Below are 20,933 nucleotides of genomic sequence, written 5' to 3'. Positions count from 1 at the left end.
TAATCCGGTTCTCCGAACACACCTGCTGTTGACGATTAGTACAGCTGGATGAAGTAATGTGAGATCACTGGGTGTCGTAAAAGGGGCTACGCATCGATAGTAGAAACATTGATCGGCAACCCTCTGATTGGTCGGCGAAAATGTCGAAGGAGCGCGCTCGGTATTTTTCGGCAGCAGAGCAAGAACTCTTGATTGAGGGATTTCAGGAGTTTCAGAGTTTAATCAGAACGCAAGGGAACACTGCAAAGGCTGCAAAAGCAAGGAGAGAGGGCTGGCAGAAAGTTGCTGACAAATCAAACTCGTAAGTAATTTAATAATAATAATAATAATGGAGTGGATTGATATAGCGCTTTTTAAGGCACCCAAAGCGCTTTACAATGCCACTATTCATTCACTCTCACATTCACACACTGGTGGAGGCAGCTACAGTTGTAGCCACAGCTGCCCTGGGGCAGACTGACAGAAGCCAGGCTGCCATATCGCGCCATCGGCCCCTCTGGCCAACACCAGTAGGCGGTAGGGTAAATTTACTGTATTACACTATATTATCCAATATTATATTACATTATATTATGTTATGTTATATTATATCCCCTTACACATTAGAGCCACAACAGGACCCACTAGAACATGGGAACAAGTAAAAGTGAAATATAAGAATATTCTACAGAATGGTAATATTTATCACTTATATTGCTTTTCGTCTCTTGGAAAGAGACCCTGAAATAATCTGTTTGTTTGTTCATAACAGCAACCAAGAAAAGGGCAGAGCAAAAAAAAGACAGGTGGTGGTCCTGCACCCCCTCGTCAACAAGTTGGTTAAGTAAATAATACCCTCACGGGAATATCGATATCTCTCAATGAGCACACTGTCGCGCTGAGCTAAAGGATCCTGTCTATCCCGCAATATACGCTGAATTCTGAAAACTCTCCTTATCAATCTTGCACCTTCCGCAATGGGTTGCTCGCGTATACGGACAGGACATGGCTGCGACAGGCTTCCCAAATCCACCTTTGCTTTTATAGCCGTGGTCTCTCATCTTGATTACACAAAGTAATTTGCAATTACTACTCTGAAATATGAATTACATCTGTAATAATCAAATACATGTAATAGAATGTTAATAGTACATTTCCCTTTTTTAGGAAATGACCTGTATGCATCTGTGTGACATCAATAAAAGGATCAAGTGCTGCATTATCTTTAGTTACATTGATAATATTTATTTATGGTGAAACAGTGGTGGAATATCGCTGTTGCTTTCGTATAAATGAAGCGGACATACCTGCGTGGCCGCGATCTAATCCTGTTTACATAAAGTAAACCTGCTCCCGAGCAGGTTTACGCTTTTGGCTCTGTTGCTATGACAGCAAGTCCCGGATGAGCTTCGGGGAACCGAACGATCCAAGATCACGCGAAATCGTCAACAATCTAATCGAGCTAACTTACTTAGCGAGGTACGAAGAACGGGCCCCAGGTCCATGTTCCTGTTGTAGGTTTTTGTTTAATTTAGCTCACCCAGTGTAGTTTATTGTTATTCTTGCCTTTTGCCTTTTGTTTGCAGTTATTTTGCCAGCCTCAATAAACGGCTCGTTTTTGGTTATTCAAGTCACGTTTCACGTTTTGTTTCGTCTGTATTTGGGTCCACCTTTCACTCTACACACAGTCAGCCCCGCTGATTGTGACAAAAATGCTCAGTTGGAATAATATAGATCTTTCAGCTATGATAGGGCCTGATCATTCAAGATGTTGTTTGTAAAAGAAGGATCTTAAATTCAATTCTAGATTTAATTGGGAGCCAATAAAAACAGTCCAGTATTGGGGAAATATGATCTCTCTTTTTTTGTCGCTGTGCAGCATTGCGCAGATGAAAGAAAGCAGTCATAGGTATTTGTTTAATGTACACACTGAAGGACATATCCTGGTCAAAAGTAAGCCATCCATATTAAGTTTCTGGTTGGATGACATGTTACAATAACCTTGATTTTGTCTGAACTTATATGAAGTGTTATAACCTCAGGATAATGATGCTCAGAACATAACAGCCTTAATCAGGACGTTTAATGATGACTTTCTGAGACGTCAACAGTTAGCCACAACACACACAGGAACCTGTTTCCCACATAATATTCCGATGGGGAAAACCTCTGAAGGTTTCAGGGTACAGCGCCCACAACGCCCTCAACAAGAAGGAAATCACGGGCCATCCAGGCCCATAATGATCCATATAACACCGTCTAATTTGAGAAACAAACTTTTGTTAATTATAACTCAACGTAAGTCACTAAAAATATAACTGGTCTATCAGTAAAACCAGCCTCAGGTTTGTCTGCCCACCACATGACATTTTTGAACACACCGTTGTGTGTGTTTGTTTGGTTTGAGGGGGTTGGATGTCATCGTCTTTCAGAGTGGAGTTGCTGTGGGTTAAAGTTTTGTCCACATGCTTGAATGTAGACCCATTTTTGCATGAAAATTACATGAATATCTATAAATAAAAATCCATATTTGCAATTAAATTATTTAAACCCACATCCTGCACCACATCAGCAGGTACACACACATAAACATGCAACCTATGCTCTTCACCACCTACGTCTCAATGCCAACTCTGAGTATTGGGCTGCTTTTGAGCTAGTTTTGATTAGCTATTGGCCTAGTTTTATAAAGCAGACCTGGCAACCCAGACATCCTGGTGCACATATTGTATGAATAAATTCAAACCTATCAGACACATACTGTACCCAGTAAAACACATGTACAAGCTTAGCTGGAAGCTGAGAAGTGATGATATAGGTGGAAGTGAGAGGTTATACAGAGCAGAATTTACCAGCAGGCTGATGATTAGCCCCACTATCACCCCTCTAACACATACACACACCTCACTATATCACTCCTACTTCCCCATCTGTAGCGAGAAAATGTCACACACACACATGTCACAGTATATTGTGTACCCATACACACACATTGCAATAGTAGGAAGAAAGTGCAAAGATGTAGACATAGATGAAATATATTAAAGACCTTGCATGTATGATGTGTTTTAATCTATTTTGTTATACATGCATTGTTTGCGTGAGTCTATTTTTAACCCAAATAGCTGGACCCACTTTCAGGCTCAAAATGCTACTGTCTCTGACAGTGAATTTATCACAAAACAAATAATAAGAGTAAAAAACATCTAGCAGAAGCCAAGCTGAAATTGGGTCAAATCATTTGATAGTGTGCAAGCTTGATTCATTATTTTAGGAAGGTGTTATTTCACAAAGAAGAAACATCTTGTTGATAGTTTCATATGTGGATACCAAAGAGCCTGAGCACTAAAAGCAGTGCTCCAATAAAACATTAATAATTTGTTGACATATGGAGAGGATTAGAGAATATATTACGCTTTCACGACACTATTCACAATAAGCTAATGTAGTCTGATACATGCCCGTACTGAAAGGTGGTAAATGTGTGTTTTGTTTCATATCCTGTCACATATATTCCAGCAATAAAAACACTGACAAATGAAGTGTAAAGCATTGATCATCTCTTTAGAGTGCAACACTCCTTTGGGAAACCTTGGGTCCTCACATGAATAAGGATGTTACTTCAGCACATAACCACCTATATTGTTGTAGATCAAGCGCACGTCAGTCTGGCGGAACACAACAAAACATCCCAAGGTGATGACTCTAAAGTTCCAAGATCCCAAACTAATTGAGTATCCAGGGGATGCTGAACAAGCTGAATCCACAGAGGCGCCAATATCTCCACCAACAGGGAACCACTGCCAGTGTACATCCTGTGGCGAGGAACTTCAGATGTTTTAATGGGTTAGAGGTGTTAGGTAGCTAATTTAAGTAGCTAATGGGAATTGACATCCTGGTCAACAATGCTGGCATCTTCAATGAGATAACACGGGAGAAAACATTTACTGTTTTCCAGTTAGTATAAAGAATTTTTTATTCTGGCTGTGTCCTTACACGGCAAGAACTCACTGTTTCAGTCAGCCAACGGAGAATCAAATGAAGACTATCTTGCTCTCAGTCTTACTGACCTCTCAATGGAACAATGCCTTCTGAGCAAATCTCATTAAAATAGATTGATTTACTTATGTGTATAATCAGAAACACAATCTCTTTTTTTAAAAATATTTTTTTTAACCTGTTATTGAAACAGTGCTGCAGGGGCTGGAGTCTATGCCAAGTGACGCTTCATACTCACAAATTAAACCATGACTAATTTAGGATCACCTGTCAGCCTAGCATGCATGTTTTTGTACTGTGGGAGGAAACCAAAGCACCCACATAACCACAGGGAGGACATGCAAACTCAAAAACAGGCTCCAGCTGACCAGCAGGAGTGACCAGCAGGTCACTGTCGCCTCACAGCAATCTTCCCACTGTGAGACGACAGCTGAATTTTTTGCACATTCTGAACCCTCAGCATATTTTAACCTTCTTTTCAACACAGTGTAATTACTGTGTGATCCTCAAGTGTGAAGTTTAACATAATTTCTTTCAGTTTGTAGGGCTTTATTTAATGTACGTCTACACTGATGCGATTTCTCTATCTCTTGAACGATTATGGTAAATTAGTTTCTAACAAGTGCTAACCCACTCTGTTCCAACATATTAGTAGCATAATAAGACCACAAAGACACCCAGAGTTTTAAAACAGGAGACTTTAGGTTACCCATTTAACATGCTGAAACTAACTAACTGGTTTTCACATGGAATAATATTAAGTTATTACTCAATCTCTGTTATTAAAGTCCTCTGATGCTGCTGAGGAATTTCCATTGATAAAATGGATTCGCCTAACACTCCTTGTGACACATGTTCCAAAAGTTTTTGCTTGACATTGCATATGGCAGGCATTGAAACCTTTGCATAACTTGTATATAATGGTGGAAGTCTCATTGGTGTACAACTCTTTTCTAATTTAAGCTGCTGAAACGACTCTAATGAGCCCAGGTTGTCTGACATTCTCATCCTCCACCTACCTACATATTATTCATTAAACACATTATTAGCCAATTTACACTCACTGGCCAACTACACATTAACACAGTCCAATCAGCTAATCAACAAGGCAGTATTTATAATAATAATAATACAACAACAACAACAACAACAACAACAACAACAACAACAACAACTTTATTTATAAAGCGCTTTCAGACAAAGTGCTATAAAGCTATTTTAAAATAAAGAGATAAATAAATAAAAGTGTTACACAGCAATACAAGTTAAAAAAACATAAAAGTTAAAAACAATAACAATTTAAAAAAAACCTAAAAGGCTAACTTAGCTTTAAAAACCTCCAGAGAGCCCTCATCTGGGACTCTCCTCAGCTCTTTCTGGGACAGTGGCGCGACTGCCCCTCTGTTGGTCTTCCCTGGTCTCTTGTGTTCTGGGGGCCTCTGGATGTCTGGAGTTTTGATCTCCTCCATACCTGCTTCACGCCCTGGAGGACGGGGCTGTGGCCCCCCCACACCCTCTAGCAGATCATTACATGAAGGAACCTTTTAAAAAACAAAAAACAAGCGCGTCCATGCTCACAGGTGTACACACGGGTGATCACACCCACAAACTACACCCTTTTTGGCTCCTACCTCAAAGCACACTGTGTTCTGTTGATCTTATGTGCTGCACAATAATGTTTAATATTTAGTATTTACTGTCATATTCCCATATATCATTGTGATGTTGTTTATTCTATTACTCTTGTTTTCTTCTGCTTGTTTACTTTTTTCTTTCTCAGCAGGTGATCCAGGTGATTGATATATGCATTTTTTTTTTAATTTTTTCCCTCTCATTCTGTTGGTTTTTGTCTTTTGCCCTTCTCCCCCGTCCCTCTTCTCAGCTGTTTCTCTTTCCCTCTTTCTTTCTCCCCTTCTTTCCCCCAGTCAAGTCTGTCCCGTATTCAGTAAGTGAAAATAAAATAAACAATAAAAGGTGAATCAAATAGACCATTACGGCAAGGCTGGGATGGTCAATTTGGTAAAGTAAATCCGTTGGGCATCTTTCTTTGCCTTTAGACAACAATTCTGATGGCAAAAGAACCAAACGGGACAGGCAAAAAAAAAAAAAAAAAAAAAACCTCCAGAGAGTATGCCTGCCTAATATCTTGAGGGAGGTTGTTCCCCAAAAATGGGGCACGAAAAGAAAAAGCACGCTCCCCAATATTTTTTTTTCTGGCTCTAGGAACTTTTAAAAGGCAAGAATCCTGTGATTTGAGAGCAAAACGCGCTGTTTTGCGGATTGCAACAGCACAAGAACTAAAACCAGACATTGACACGCTGACCAAAGGAAAACGATGTCAGACATCAAGCCAGAAAACACATAGGTAAGTAATTTTAAAAACCTATTTAAAATATAATAAAATGTATTTCAACCGAGTGCAATTTAATGATACTTACATGTTGTTTTGTGTTTGTTGTTTTCAGAACATGATCAATGGATAAGGTTGGTGGAGAGCGGATCCACTTGATGTGTTCAAGGACAGGCAGCATGTCATTTCGAACTCTTAGTTGTGAGCTGAGACAATGTTTATTTGTTATTTTGAGTTATATTATACTACTTTATGTGCAACAATGTTTTTGTTGTTTACAGGTTTATGAAGACAAATGTTTACTCCTGAAGGCTGTGGGCAGCCTTTGTTTTTGTAAAATTCTACATCTGTCACATGTTCTTTGTAGCTTTGTAGCTGTATGTTATTCTGACCCTCTCATTTGAGACCAAACAATTTTGATAAGTTATTATCATAACTTGTTTAAATATGTTTCTTTATTTACTTAAATAGTTTGATTGTTGAGCAGTGGAGTAATGTGGGTTTCTTAACTTGACAAATTAGATTAGATGTATGTTACAGTAACAGAACAACAAGCAAACACTTTTTAAATGCATAGTAATATTCGTAACTTGAATGAGTAATAAATACATTTGTCAATATGTTATGAAGTAGTTACATTTATTTTACATTATATTTGGTTGCATTGAATTACATTTATACTATTTTACAGTTACATCTGGCCCTCTGAGGACAACCATTACGCTCACGTGACCCTCAGTGAAAATGAGTTTGACACCCCTGATTTAAAGCCTTGTAGGTGAGCAGCAGGACCTTAAAATCTGCTCGAACCTGACAAGGTAGCCAATGAAGAGATTTCAATACAGGGGTAATGTGCTCAAATTTTCCAGTTTTAGTTAAAATGCGAGCAGCTGCATTTTGCACCATCTGTAAACTTCTAAAACTTTTCTTTGGTAGCCCAGAAAGGAGAGCGATACAATAATCGATACGTGAAGACACAAATGCATGGAGAAGAACCTTTGCAGTGTCGCTTGATAAAACTTGTCTGATTTTGACTATGTTCCTTAAATGATAAAAGGCGGTCTTTGTTGTCTCTTTTACATGAGACTCGAAAGAGATCACCATATCGAACCACACACCCAAATTTTTAACCTTGTCGCTGCAATTTATGATATTTTCAAGATGAAATTTTGGGACAAGTATTGAAATTTTTGGGGTCCAGTGACCATCAATTGTGTCTTATCAGTATTAAGAAGCAGGAAATTATCCGATAACCAGCCCCTAATTGCAGATAGACACGATTCTAATTTAGACACTTCAGCACAATTCCCAATGGTTAATGAAACATATTGCTGCAGGTCGTCAGCGTAACAATGAAAAGCTACATTAAAATAATGTAAAAGAACACCAGGAGGCAGCAGATATGGAGAAAACGGCAATGGGCCAAGTACAGAGCCCTGAGGCACCCCATGCTCCACTGCACAGGTCTCGGAGAGATCATTTTTAAAACTAACAGTCTGAGAACACCAGGGAAGACCAGACAGATCTGGACCCTGGAAAGGCACAGGGTGTGTAAACAACAACAAAAGACAGAGGAAGAGAGACACTGTATACACTGAGGGGTCATAAGGGAGGTGGAAACACATGGGAACCCAGCAGGAACAAATTACACATAACGAGACAGGGGAAGCAAAACTAAACATAATGCACGCGGGACAAGAGAATGTCAGAATAAAACAGGAAACCGACAGAGACCAGCCACAGGAAAACATGGGAAACACACGTTGACTAAATACAGGGAACAGTGGGAGGAGACAGAGACAAGACTAGGAAGACACACATTGAGGGCGAAATTGTGGGAGGAAAAGTGTTGTTTTTGTGCATGCACACGGAAAAAAAATCTAATTCTGTGTCCATGAATGCAAATCAATAGGTTAAATATTTTGACTACTTCAAGAACAGCTATGATGCTGTGTTGAATCCATGATGCTGCTGGCTGAGACACAAGTGAAAATTAAAAACCAGTTTTGCATCAATTCTAAGCTATATGTCAACAACAACCATCTGACTCTGGACATTGCATTTCTAAGGCTTACACCCACTCAGAGGTGTGACCAGTGTGGATCACAGCCTGCAACACGAATATAGCACAAGTGGTTTCCACACGATGGGATGGTATGCTAAAAGGTGTTGCTTTCCTTAATGATGTGGATGTGCGGCAGGTTTGAGTTCATCACAAGTGCGAATGAATCACAAACCATTTAAGGTCACATTTGATGTCACATACTGCTTTCTGATTACTCATGCTGTCTTCAAAACCCCAGAAAACTCTTGTAGACAACAACCATTTTGTATCTTCTCATCAAACACGTCAATTGAATCTTGTGTTGTCTCTGTGCTTGGGGAAACTGGTGGGCAATTAGATTGGGCCTCACAGAACTGAGAAATCTGTGTTGTCAGCTGTGTAACAGTAGAAATTAGCCAAGCTCAAACACAGACAGATAGTGATATATACTGACACAGAGCTGAGTATATTTAGTCAAGTATGAACACTTTTATTTGAACCAAGGTGTGCACAAGAGGAAAATATTGCTATGGGACTTGCTTCAAGAAAACTGCTGTACAAATTTCTGCACTCCACTTCAGATGTGGGTTTTCTGGAAGCCTAATAATGTGGTTAATTGAACATGTTACAGTGCTCTATATCATGTTTCATCGTGTGTTGCATAATTAGATTTAATACATAAACGGGGAATTTACATAATAAATCATCTACATCTATTAGTCAACAGATGGGGGGGGTGTTATTTGAGTGTAAAATTGATACCATCAATCACTAGTAGAGTGATATAAAAAGAAAACTTAGCAAATATGACGCAGTCGCTTTTTATGATGCATGCATTTGGCAAAAGCATTTACTTTGGAGCGTAAAATGGCACAGTCACAAAAATGCAACATTATTAAATGTAAGATTTCAAAAATTGGAGATGATCTTGTTTGTCTTCGGGAGAAATTCTTGTGGATGTAGAAAACACTGGATGGGCTGGATTTGGCAATGCAAGGATAATTAATTGCTATCGTTAAGCATTATATGTGCATTATCTCATACCAGCAGAATTCTCAGTTAAGCTTACTGTGTTTGAAAATGTTTGACCTGGGAAATATTAGATCAAGAATCAGAGGCAAAGGATTGTGTTATGTAAACTAAATAATTCAGCACACTCTGGACCCAACTGGTGCCTTGGATCAGACATCACACACATTTACTGTTCCCGGGTCCCAACTGACATGTCATCAGGGGGTGCTGAATTTCTAGCGACGGCTTGATAAGGCTTTCTGCTGAACTTAATGTAGTGAGAGTCCCAACTGCAGTGTCAGTGGGTTGTTGTTTTTTTTTACTTGAGTAATGAGGTATTATTAGCACAGTTTTTCTTGTTGAAAATACTGTAAACTAACCTCAGGGGGGCTGTGAAGAAACAGAAAATAAGGGAGGGAAACTCAAACAGGCTTAAAGCCAGAACCAATCAATTCTGAATTAGAAAGTGCAGACTTTGAGAACTAAGAAACAAGAGTGGTAAACAGCAGGTCAATGTCCAAGTTTGTGGCAGTTTGTTAAATACTTTATATGGAATGGTCAGTGAGCACTTCCATACACCAGATGCCTGTTTACATCAGATCATGTTAACTCACACTAGATATGTGTTGTATTTTCAGGCTATAATAAATGTATTAGTCAAGATGCAATTGGAAAATTAACAACAAATGTACTTTACTGGTTAAAGGCTACAGAGTAATCTTAACAACATTTATGTATCAAACAATGGTCTTTCTATCATGAATAAATAGTTTTATTTTCCACATTAAAGCTGCTATGTTGTGAATGGTGTGGCTATATACATCTGGTTAGCCATGACATTTGCACAAATGGTAAATGGCCTGTATTTGTATAGCGCTTTACTAGTCCCTAAGGACCCCAAAGCGCTTTACACATCCAGTCATCCACCCATTCACACACACTGGTGATGGCAAGCTACATTGTAGCCACAGCCACCCTGGGGCGCACTGACAGAGGCGAGGCTGCCGGATACTGGCGCCACCGGGCCCTCTGACCACCACCAGTAGGCAACAGGTGAAGTGTCTTGCCCAAGGACACAACGATCGAGACTGTCGGAGCCGGGGCTCGAACCGGCAACCTTCCGATTACAAGGCGAACTCCCAACTCTAAGTCCTGAATCACTTAATATATCAAAGCAATTAGTATCTCAGAGGGACAACTCAGGTTCAGTGTTTTGGAAACAAAGTTAGGGAAGCAAGGCTGAGATGGTTTAGACATACAGTAAATAGACACATACTGGACAAAGTATGATGAATATGGATCTGCCAAGCAGGATGAAAAGAGGAAGACCACAGTGAAGGTTCATGCATATCATGAAGGAGGGCATGCACAGGGCTGTGACAGAGGAGGACACTGGGGATAGGCTGAGATGGAGGAAGATGATCCGCTGTGGCACCTCCTGAAGAGAGCAGCTGGAAGAAGAAAAAAATTAAAAATACCCTGTTGAGTTGTCTTGTCAGCAAAAGTTTACTTTTTCTGCTTGTCACTGAAATGAAGTGCATGTCCAGTATATTTCTTCGTGCAAAAGCTTTGGCCATTTAGAATTTTTTTTTTTAAATAGGAAGTCATCAGTGTAGTAGTATGAAACCCACAGCAGGGTTGCACTGGTGACACTTTATAAAAAATACAATACTGAATAAAATGTTGAAAGTGACCATTGGATAAAAAAGGACATTCAGTAGCAGGTCCAATAATTAAGGCTTCAGATACAAATAGTCACTAGTCAAGTCATTTTTATTTATTTAGTATTGGGGTGAGCAATTAATTTTTCCAAGGGGTAGATGAGAAACTGGGACTGTTTTGGACCACACCAATAAGTTGAACTCAATTCTGCTCAGTATGAATTTTATCTCTTTTTAAATTGCTATTGTCAAGAGTAGTTTTGACACCAGCATCGTGAAAAGGCCAATGCTTTTATAATTCTTTAATCAAAATTTCCCCAAAACAGCTCTGAACAAAATGTGTATGATTTTGCAAAAATTCTTTTAACTTTATACAAAGTGCTATTGTTATCGTGTTTGTAATTTAATTACTTAATCTGCAGTTTATGTTCTTTTTTCTTGTACAGTAATAGAAATCTAGTTTCTCTGGAGCTTGAACCAATGTAAAAAAAAAAAAAAAGATCAGGTTACACTATCTGAGATGGAAATGCAACAGACAGCCACATCAACAGCAGATGTAAGCTCTGCCTTCCATTCTGCATTTGAGAGCTCCATGTCCAGGTCTTTTTTCTCACAAAACTCTTACATTTCTGATCTCAGGTCAAACACTATTTAGTACTCTGCCCAGGCTGATCTACCTGACATATTTGTGGCCTATGTCACCATGTTCAGTCTTGTGCTCTACCAAAAATACAACAAACTGAATGTGATTCGATGCACTTGCCATAATGAAGTGCTATTTTAGCTACATGTCCTCAATCCATCTTGAGATTGGCTTACTGTTTTTTCAGAATTCTGTGTAATAGCGCAAATCTTGTCTCGACTGCGCCATCCATGGATGCGTAAGACCAGGTAAAAACTCCTTGCTTTTGCAGCTTTGCTTGCAAGCCTTCAGTTATATGTTCATTTGCATCAGTCAAGTTCTTGAATTTCTCTGCATGTTTAGTCTTTAAAGTTAAATTCACCTTGTGTTCCTTGTATGTTGTTATCTGTGTGTCTTCCTCTTTTTTGTGTGCTTCTTAAGTCAGAAAATAATTTCCTCTGAAGAAGTGCTGCTTCAGTTCTTTCTTTGACCTTGTGATTTCCATTGAAAGTGAAGGAAGGGTGATTAGAAAGCAAGGTAGGAAATTTTTTGTGTTAGCCTGGTGAAGGCATGGCAAACTGTCCACGGTGTTCCTCGCCTTTTGCCCTATGTCAGCTTGGCTTGGCTATAGCTCTGCACAACCCTAAACTGAATAAGCTGTTAAAAAAATGGATTGATGGATTGAGATTATCTGTCCCACTTTTGCTTGTTTCACCTTTCTCTCATTAGTTTATTGCATTTATAACCCAACATTCCTTTTTTCACTCTGTCTGTTCACCCACCTGTTTGCTGGCCTGTGTTCTTTTCTAGTGTTCTTTCTAATGCCTGTTTAAGGATATCGTCTCATTTCTTCTGTGCAGAAATGTGTGTTTTGGGGGACTTCAAGGTTTTACTAGCTTCCGATTACAGCTTCTATTTTTTTTCTTTTTTACCCAACTATTACATCTTGGATTTGAATCCTTTTTTTTTTATAAACCACATCAGTAAGAGCTCTGTTTTTCTGTTTGCCTTTGTAATGGTCCCTTGTTTTTCATTTTGTTAGACCAGCTAAGTGAGTTATCTCTTGTTTCATTTGCTTTTTTAAATTTTCTGTTTGACTGACTGTCACGGTGCGGCATGGCACACCGTGGGGATGTGGGGAAGGAGGAGGACCCAGGCGCGGAGCTCAAAGTTCAAGCAGTGTGTTTATTTACAGAGTGAAAACAACGTAACAATAAATCCCCGTGTTCTCCCAGACTCCCGTGTCGTGTCTCCCGTGAATAGTCCGTGTGCTCTCTGCTCCCGTGTCAGCACCCCCCGGTGCTCGCTGCTCTCCGTGCCTTCCACGCTCTCCCTGCGGGAAACAATAACGGCAGCTGTCAGGACACTCAGAATGGCAGGCATACACTTTCTGACTAAACTTAGACAGGGTGACTAACGTGGAGTCTCATGCAATGATCCCGCGTCGGTGGGAGCTCCAAGACTCTCTTAAGTAGCTCCCCCGACGAGGCCCGATCAGCAGCAGGTGTGTGGCTTCGGGTGTGGCCAGTCCCCTTGCAGGGCCACACCCTCCAGGCCTGACGCCGCCTATAAACAAGTGCTCAGCCACCCACACATACATATACACAAGCACAGGGAAGGGGGAGCAACACCAAAATACACAACAATAATAATAATAATAATAATAATAATAATAATAATAATAATAATAATAATAATAATAATATAATACATGACTGCTCAGGGATCCTGGGTCGCCCAGTCCCAGGACCCTGACAGTACCCCCCCTCTAAGGGTCGGCTCCCGACGACCCCAAAACCAAAACAAAAAAAACAGCACAACCAACCCAGGGCGGGCGGCTGGGGGAACCAGGACGGAGGGCCAGAACCAAAACAAGCAAAACAAAACCACAAACCGACCCAGTCCACAGTCTCAGAGTCAGACCGCGCATCCCGCAGCGGTGCAAAAAGAAAACGAAAAGACGCCACAAACAGTCACAGGCGGCCCATCAACACAACAAGAGAGTTCAGGGGGCCTACCTCGAGCCCAACGGCGGTGACGTAGCAGCTCCGGCGGACGGCCCCGGGTCTGGCAGCAGCAGCAAAACAGTTCAGGGGGCCTGCCACGGGTCCGGTGGCGGCGGCGCTGCTCCTCCGGCGGCCAGCCACGGGTCCGGTGGCGGCAGAACGGTTCTGGTGGCCTGCCACGGGTCCGGTGGCGGCGGCGCTGCTCCTCCGGCGGCCTGCCACGGGTCCGGTGGCGGCAGAACGGTTCTGGTGGCCTGCCACGGGTCCGATGGCAACGTCGCTGCTCCGGTGAGCAACAGCGAGGCGTGGCAACAGGTCCATGACGCGCCGATCGCTGACGTGGACGCACCGGACGTGGACGGCGAGGAGGCCGCGCTAGACGTGGAGGTCCCTCCGGTCCGCTGATCTCCGGCTCCGGCTGAGCGGGTCCCTCCTCGGCTGCTGGCAGCGAGAGCTCCTCCTCGGCGGCTGGCGGCTCGCTGAGCTCCTCCTCGGCTGCTGGCAGCGCGAGCTCCTCCTCGGCTGCTGGCAGCGAGAGCTCCTCCTCGGCTGCTGGCAGCGAGAGCTCCTCCTCGGCTGCTGGCAGCGAGAGCTCCTCCTCGGCTGCTGGCAGCGAGAGCTCCTCCTCCGGCTCGCCGAGCTCCTCAGCTGGCGGTGCGGGCTCCTCCGGCTCGCCGAGCTCCTGCTCGGGCATGCTGAGCTCCTCCGGCTCGCTGAGCGCCTCAGCTGACGGTGCGGGCTCCTCCTGCTCGCTGAGCTCCTCAGCTGGCGGTGCGGGCTCCTCCGGCTCACTGAGCTCCTGCTCGGGCATGCTGAGCTCCTCCGGCTCACTGAGCTCCTGCTCGGGCATGCTGAGCTCCTCCTGCTCGCTGAGCTCCTCAGCTGGCGGTGCGGGCTCCTCCGGCTCGCTGAGCTCCTGCTCGGGCATGCTGAGCTCCTCCGGCTCGCTGAGCTCCTCAGCTGGCGGTGCGGGCTCCTCCGGCTCGCTGAGCTCCTCAGCTGGCGGTGCGGGCTCCTCCGGCTCGCTGAGCTCCTGCTCGGGCATGCTGAGCTCCACAGCTGGCGGTGCGGGCTCCTCCGGCTCGCCGAGCTCCTGCTCGGGCATGCTGAGCTCCTCAGCTGGCGATGCGCGTGAGGTTTCCCGAGCTCGCACCACCCCCCGGGCTTTACGCAGGGTGCCAAGGCAGGCGGAAACTCCCTTGAGCTGGCCGAGGTAGGGGTTTCCCTCCAGGATTGCCTCGATGGCATTTAACCCCACCACTCTTGCCCTTGCGTTGGTGGTGTGAGTTACCCAGTCCATCAGGCGTTGGATGCGTGTGAGGTCGCCCCCTCCGGACAGGGCTGCTGGAGTGGGTAGTGGAATGGAGGCTGCCGCTGGTGGAGAAGATGGCTGAGGGATGACCGCATGCGGATGAGATGACGACAGCGCCACAACCGCAGATGGTGAAGCAGCGAGTGGTGTGAAGACCTCAGACCGAGGTGATGTTACCTGCGCTGTCAGCTCGTCCACTGCAGACACAAACACAGATGGTGAGGGAAATGGAAAATTGTCCGTACTACTCACCACAGCCGGCTCTTGAGATGACCGTGGATGTGGCTGCGGTGAGGAACGCTGGCGGCGCGAGCGTCGTTTCCGTGTAGACGTCGGGGCCGGCGTCTCAGGCAGTGAAACCACCAGCTGTCCGAGCTGGTGGGCAGCCTGAGGAGGAGAGTGGAGGTGGAGGGTGGAAAGTAGAAAGTCCAGGACCACCGCATTAAGGGAGCCCACCAGCCAGGGGAATTTAAAAAGCATCTCCTGCAGCCGCCTCTCCACGGCGCGACGCAAACCTTCCGCTGGCTTCTCCCACCACAAGTCACACATGCGGTACACTTTGTCCATAATTTCCCTCCTGAGCCTCTCCTCAGAGACCGCTGGGTCCATAAGTGGCGGGATCATTCTGTCACGGTGCGGCATGGCACACCGTGGGGATGTGGGGAAGGAGGAGGACCCAGGCGCGGAGCTCAAAGTTCAAGCAGTGTGTTTATTTACAGAGTGAAAACAACGTAACAATAAATCCCCGTGTTCTCCCAGACTCCCGTGTCGTGTCTCCCGTGAATAGTCCGTGTGCTCTCTGCTCCCGTGTCAGCACCCCCCGGTGCTCGCTGCTCTCCGTGCCTTCCACGCTCTCCCTGCGGGAAACAATAACGGCAGCTGTCAGGACACTCAGAATGGCAGGCATACACTTTCTGACTAAACTTAGACAGGGTGACTAACGTGGAGTCTCATGCAATGATCCCGCGTCGGTGGGAGCTCCAAGACTCTCTTAAGTAGCTCCCCCGACGAGGCCCGATCAGCAGCAGGTGTGTGGCTTCGGGTGTGGCCAGTCCCCTTGCAGGGCCACACCCTCCAGGCCTGACGCCGCCTATAAACAAGTGCTCAGCCACCCACACATACATATACACAAGCACAGGGAAGGGGGAGCAACACCAAAATACACAACAATAATAATAATAATAATAATAATAATAATAATAATAATAATAATAATAATAATAATAATAATAATATAATACATGACTGCTCAGGGATCCTGGGTCGCCCAGTCCCAGGACCCTGACACTGACCTCTTTTAAAGGCCCAGATATTTTGTATTTTTGTTTTTTTTTTACCACAATTTGGGGGGGATAAAAACCATTTTTGATCAGTAAATCCTAACCCTTTAGCTGAACTATAAAGTTTAGAAAATACTATACTCCCACACCAAACCTTCCAAATAAATGCTGTTAACAAGTCCTGTGAAACAACAAAATTCTAAACAGCATTTTCCTTTTATCTAAAGATGTATTTTACATTGTACATGGATAGCATATGGTAAAATATAACACTGTGTAGTAGTTTTAATTTGTTAACTACAGTACTATTATTTACTATTTACCACTACTATTATTATTTTTAAGCATTATACACTTGCAAACAGGTTACACTGTAGATTTAAAACGGTAAAAAAATGAGATTTTGAGCGCTATCGGCAGCTGATGTACAGCTCATTTCTGTTTGCAAGGGGCTGAAGGCCGCTGAATAATTGAAACTGTGGATGTACAGCCACAGCACTGGGCTGGCTGTGATGGAGCCTGGCTGAACAAACCGAGAACAGCAGGAGCGTTTTAGCAGCCTGGCTGCCGCTCTGTGATGCCACCTCTAGTCTGGCAGGGACAGATCGCTGTGTAACGAGCCTCATTATAACACAACTCCTTCGCCACATCAAAGGCTTCCCTTTTTATACCAGGAGTGGGATCACAATCCTTGGGATATTTCAGCACCTACTCCGTCCCCAAACCTTCACATCTCCCTTTCTGGGAGCAGGAGGAGGCAAAGTCAAAGTTTTGGGTCAGTTTTAGATGGCTGCTGCTGAGTAGTGGTGGCGGTGCTGATTAATACTGAATTATGATAATGATCTGGAGGATGGGAAAAGGGCAGATGAGGCTTCTTATTATCTCCCCTGCTCAGGTGATGATAGATCCAGGTTCTGCTGCTCTCTGACATTGAAAAGGGACAGGGACTGACTTTTTCATTTTGTCAAGTCAGCAGGCCCCAAACCAGGATGATGCATTTTTTTTTTTTTGGGCCAATGCCATTGTCCGTTTTTTAGTCAGGGCATTCATGCTGGATTGTAAATATTTTAGGGAGGAGACTGTGACCTCGTTTCCACCTGATCTCCCCCAAACACACACTCACATATGAACCTCTCCTCTGTCCTGCATTACTCTAATTGGAGCTCAGGGTATGCAGGCGTTGCCAGACACTACATTGCCCTCTCTCTGTCTGTGTCTTTCCATGTCAAAGTCACTTTTCAGTCTGTCACATCTCCTTCTCTCTTTGTCTGACAGAGGCCTAACTGCTAGTTTTATTTAATGTTTTGCTTCATTCTTTTTGAGGATGTTGGGCTCTCTGGTGGATATCTTCTTACAGATAGAGACATTGACCTTTGAATTTAAAAGTCACTTAAAAAAAGTCTTCTGATTCTCCTTTTTCCTAAAAGTTAGAGGAAGTTCTTCCCTACTGAAGGTTAACCAGATGGAAAAGTATATATTATTTATTTCTACATTATTCTGGATGTTTCCTTGATCACTGATTCATGAAATTCTAAATCCAGTTCAACCATACACAATCAATACAAACTTTGCTGCATCTGCAGTCTCATATACTAACTGAACACACAATGTACAGTACAAAAGCAGCAGAAAATATGGTGGAAATGCAATGCTGTTTATTACATCTAATGACTGTTTTGCATAAGACAGTGAGTCTTATTGGGCCAACCACTTTTTTACTTCACTTTTTTAAACCAGTCATAATTTTCATCCCTGCATATATTTCCATTTCACTGCAGTGGAGGCATTTATTTGTCCCAGTGATCCCAGGGGCAAGACTTGTTTTGGTTGTTGCACCTTATAGGGTCTCCCAAGGGAAAGTGGTACTGGGTGAGGAGCCATATAAAGAGCTATTCACAAAACCCAACTGAAGAAACAATCAAGAACTAGTTCAGCCTGCTTGGGATGTGGTTACCGGGCCCCACTCTGGAGCCAGGCCTTAGCCCATGGGGCCTGGTTGGACACAGCCTGGAGAGGTGACATTGGCCCTTTCTGTAGGCCCATCACCAGGAGGCTCTCCTCTCCCAGGTGTTACAATAAAGTTTAACATCGAGGCATCCATGAAAAACAGGATTTATGAAGTTTGATGCAGCTAGAAAGCAGGAAGTTAGCTTGCTAGTTTCCATTCTAACTGACTTATAATCGTGTGCTACTTGAGGCAGTGACTGAGAGCACCTCGTCGCTGGACTGTTGAGTAATGCTTGTCAGCGCTACTTTAGCCTAAGCCAAATCTGAGTACTCTTCGTGTTATTTCTCAGTGTGAATTCCTGATCTCTGTGTACAGATCTTTCGTGCCCCGTTTGGAAGTTTGGTCACCCAAGCCTGTTCATGAGTGTGGCAGTGAGAGTAGCATGTGTGAGAAAAGGACCTTTTCGAATGAATTGTGCTGTTCGTGTGGAGCTGTGCAAGAGAGGACATTTTCCTGATTCTTCCGTGGAACCCTGGGAACCTTGGACCCTTTCCCCCTCACCTGTATATAGTGCACCGGGAGTGTGTAAATAAAGTTCAGTTCTCTGTGATTTCAGTCTGCGCCTGAGTCCTCCCTGTTTTGCCGTGACAGACATTTGTGAATCCAGAAAAATAGGCAATGGCCATAATACTGAAGTTAAAAAATAAATGTGGGACATCTTTTTATGCAGTTTATTATTGTCAAAGACATGGTCAGTTTAGTCTGTGATAGTAAGGAAGCAAGGAAAGACATGAATCTCATTGTGTGTTAAACCTAAAAAAAAACCATGAGAAAAGATAATACTTGTTATACAACACTTTTGTTCAGATCTAATTTACTTGTCTAATCCACCAAGTTTATATCAAAGTCACTTTTTATTCTTTGACGTGTCTTCAGCTTTTTACAGGGAAGGATGAAAGAGGCTTCAGCAGAGAGGGATGTGATGACACCATAAAACTGTGATGTGTGTTTAAGATTTAAAGAATTGGAAATGTTTAAGTGACTGAACTAAATAAAAAATAAAATTAATGGCTAAAACTACAAAAACAATGTGAACCTTTTTTTAATGATCAAGAGGATCCCGTACCACTGTCTCACTCTTTCATTGCCTCACACTGTTTCCAGATCAAAGTAGTTGCTGTAGTCATTTCAGTGCTGTTTAATGAACATATTTCCAATCCACCCACATGCTTATTCAGAGCCGCCCACATCAAAGAACTTAGGAAGAACCTTGACTGTTGCTGTGATGAAGACGCGGCCTACCGCTCCATTATTCCTCCTCTGCCCCGGGCATCGGTTACAGAGCCTCGAAGTTCCTCTGCTGAATGTCCTCCCTCTCAACAAGGAAAGGCTGCGATAAGGAAGCAGCGTGAAGATTTTTCAGTGGCTCAGCAAACAGAAAATAAAAATAAGACATTGTAAACTTGGGCTGTTATCATTGTGTTTGCTTCATGTCCCTATCAGCAGCAAGGACAAGGACGTGCACATTATGCATAAATTTAAAGCCAATGTCAAATATGTAAACATCCTCAAATTGAATGTGGCTAACAACATTCTTTACCTGTGTTTTGTAGTTCAAGTAATGACTTTTTTTTATTTTTGCAGAGCAGATGCAAAGAGACAGCAAACTGGAGAAGAACTAAATAGTTTGCATGAAAATGAATGCCCATGGCTTCACAAAGTAAAGGCTTGGGGTGAAATAAATAAAAAATATATGTTATCTTCCAACATAACTCATGGAAAATACCCAATAATAGGTAAATGTCCTACATTAAACAATCTACTTGAGTAAATCCAATCACCTGTCAGGTGATCCAATCACCTGTCAAATTAATTAATTAAAAAATATATATATACATAATATTACACACACACACACACACACACACACACACACACAAACACACACACACTCATAAAAATCAAAGGCGTAAACGTCAGAGACATGACCTGATGTCACATCAAGGTGCTTCTTCAATGACACCTGGATGTGATAAAGGTTAATTCTGTATAATGCAAGAATTGTTTTCAATTATCACTTTATTGATTAGAATGAAACAAAATAATAATAATAATGGATTGGATTTATATAGCGCTTTTCAAGGCACCCAAAGCGCTTTACAATGCCACTATTCATTCACACACACACACTGGTGGAGGCAAGCTACAGTTGTAGCCACAGCTGCCCTGGGGCAGACTGACAGAAGCGAGGCTGCCATATCGGCCAGCACCAGTAGGCGGTCGTTGTGTCCTTGTCTTGCCCAAGGACACAACGACCAGGACAGAGAGCCCGGAGATCGAACCGGCAACCTTCCGGTTACAGATGCGCTTCCCAACCCCCTGAGCCATGGTCGCATTGTCGAGGAAAGTCGAGGAAAACCAGACAAACCTCAGAGATGATTCAAACGCAAGATTTACTTTGGGGTCCATACTGACCTGACTAACCAGTTGCATCACAGGAATAATGACACTAATGTGATCTCAAATTCAGGCTCACGTATGTCCAGAGACGTTCAGGGTTGAAATACATATGTGAAAATGGCTTACATTCACATAACACTACTGGGAACTGGCACTAGGAGTCTCCTTTCAGCATACTTTCTTTGATTAACCCGTTACTTTTTTCTATGGCACTTCTATTGATACAAACAAACTGTTGCTTACCTTCAATGATAAACATAA

The 20,933-nt window shown here is 43.1% G+C and overlaps 1 protein-coding gene and 2 long non-coding RNA genes across 3 annotated transcripts; 1 reads left to right on the top strand and 2 right to left on the bottom strand.

Annotated features, from left to right (window-relative positions):
- Positions 1–6,201: 6,201 nt before the first annotated feature.
- On the top strand, positions 6,202–6,948 carry LOC145428243 (uncharacterized). Its single transcript, XR_013908486.1, has 2 exons — positions 6,202–6,343; positions 6,444–6,948. It is a non-coding gene; the product is annotated as an uncharacterized LOC145428243 (long non-coding RNA).
- A 5,883-nt stretch (positions 6,949–12,831) lies between these two features.
- LOC145428242 (uncharacterized) lies at positions 12,832–13,225 on the bottom strand. Its single transcript, XR_013908485.1, has 2 exons — positions 13,085–13,225; positions 12,832–12,999 (listed from the first exon to the last, which is right to left on the bottom strand). It is a non-coding gene; the product is annotated as an uncharacterized LOC145428242 (long non-coding RNA).
- A 238-nt stretch (positions 13,226–13,463) lies between these two features.
- LOC145428240 (uncharacterized) lies at positions 13,464–16,067 on the bottom strand. The gene is made up of 2 exons (XM_080300201.1): positions 15,927–16,067; positions 13,464–15,841 (listed from the first exon to the last, which is right to left on the bottom strand). Exon 2 carries the CDS (start codon positions 15,624–15,626, stop codon positions 13,584–13,586), a length of 2,043 nt encoding a protein of 680 aa, XP_080156327.1. The 5' UTR covers positions 15,627–15,841; positions 15,927–16,067; the 3' UTR covers positions 13,464–13,583.
- Positions 16,068–20,933: the final 4,866 nt, after the last annotated feature.

Source organism: Astatotilapia calliptera, chromosome 1 (genome assembly GCF_964374335.1).
Source record: "Astatotilapia calliptera chromosome 1, fAstCal68.1, whole genome shotgun sequence".
NCBI classification, from domain to species: domain Eukaryota; kingdom Metazoa; phylum Chordata; class Actinopteri; order Cichliformes; family Cichlidae; genus Astatotilapia; species Astatotilapia calliptera.
This window is presented reverse-complemented; position numbering and strand designations above follow the sequence as displayed.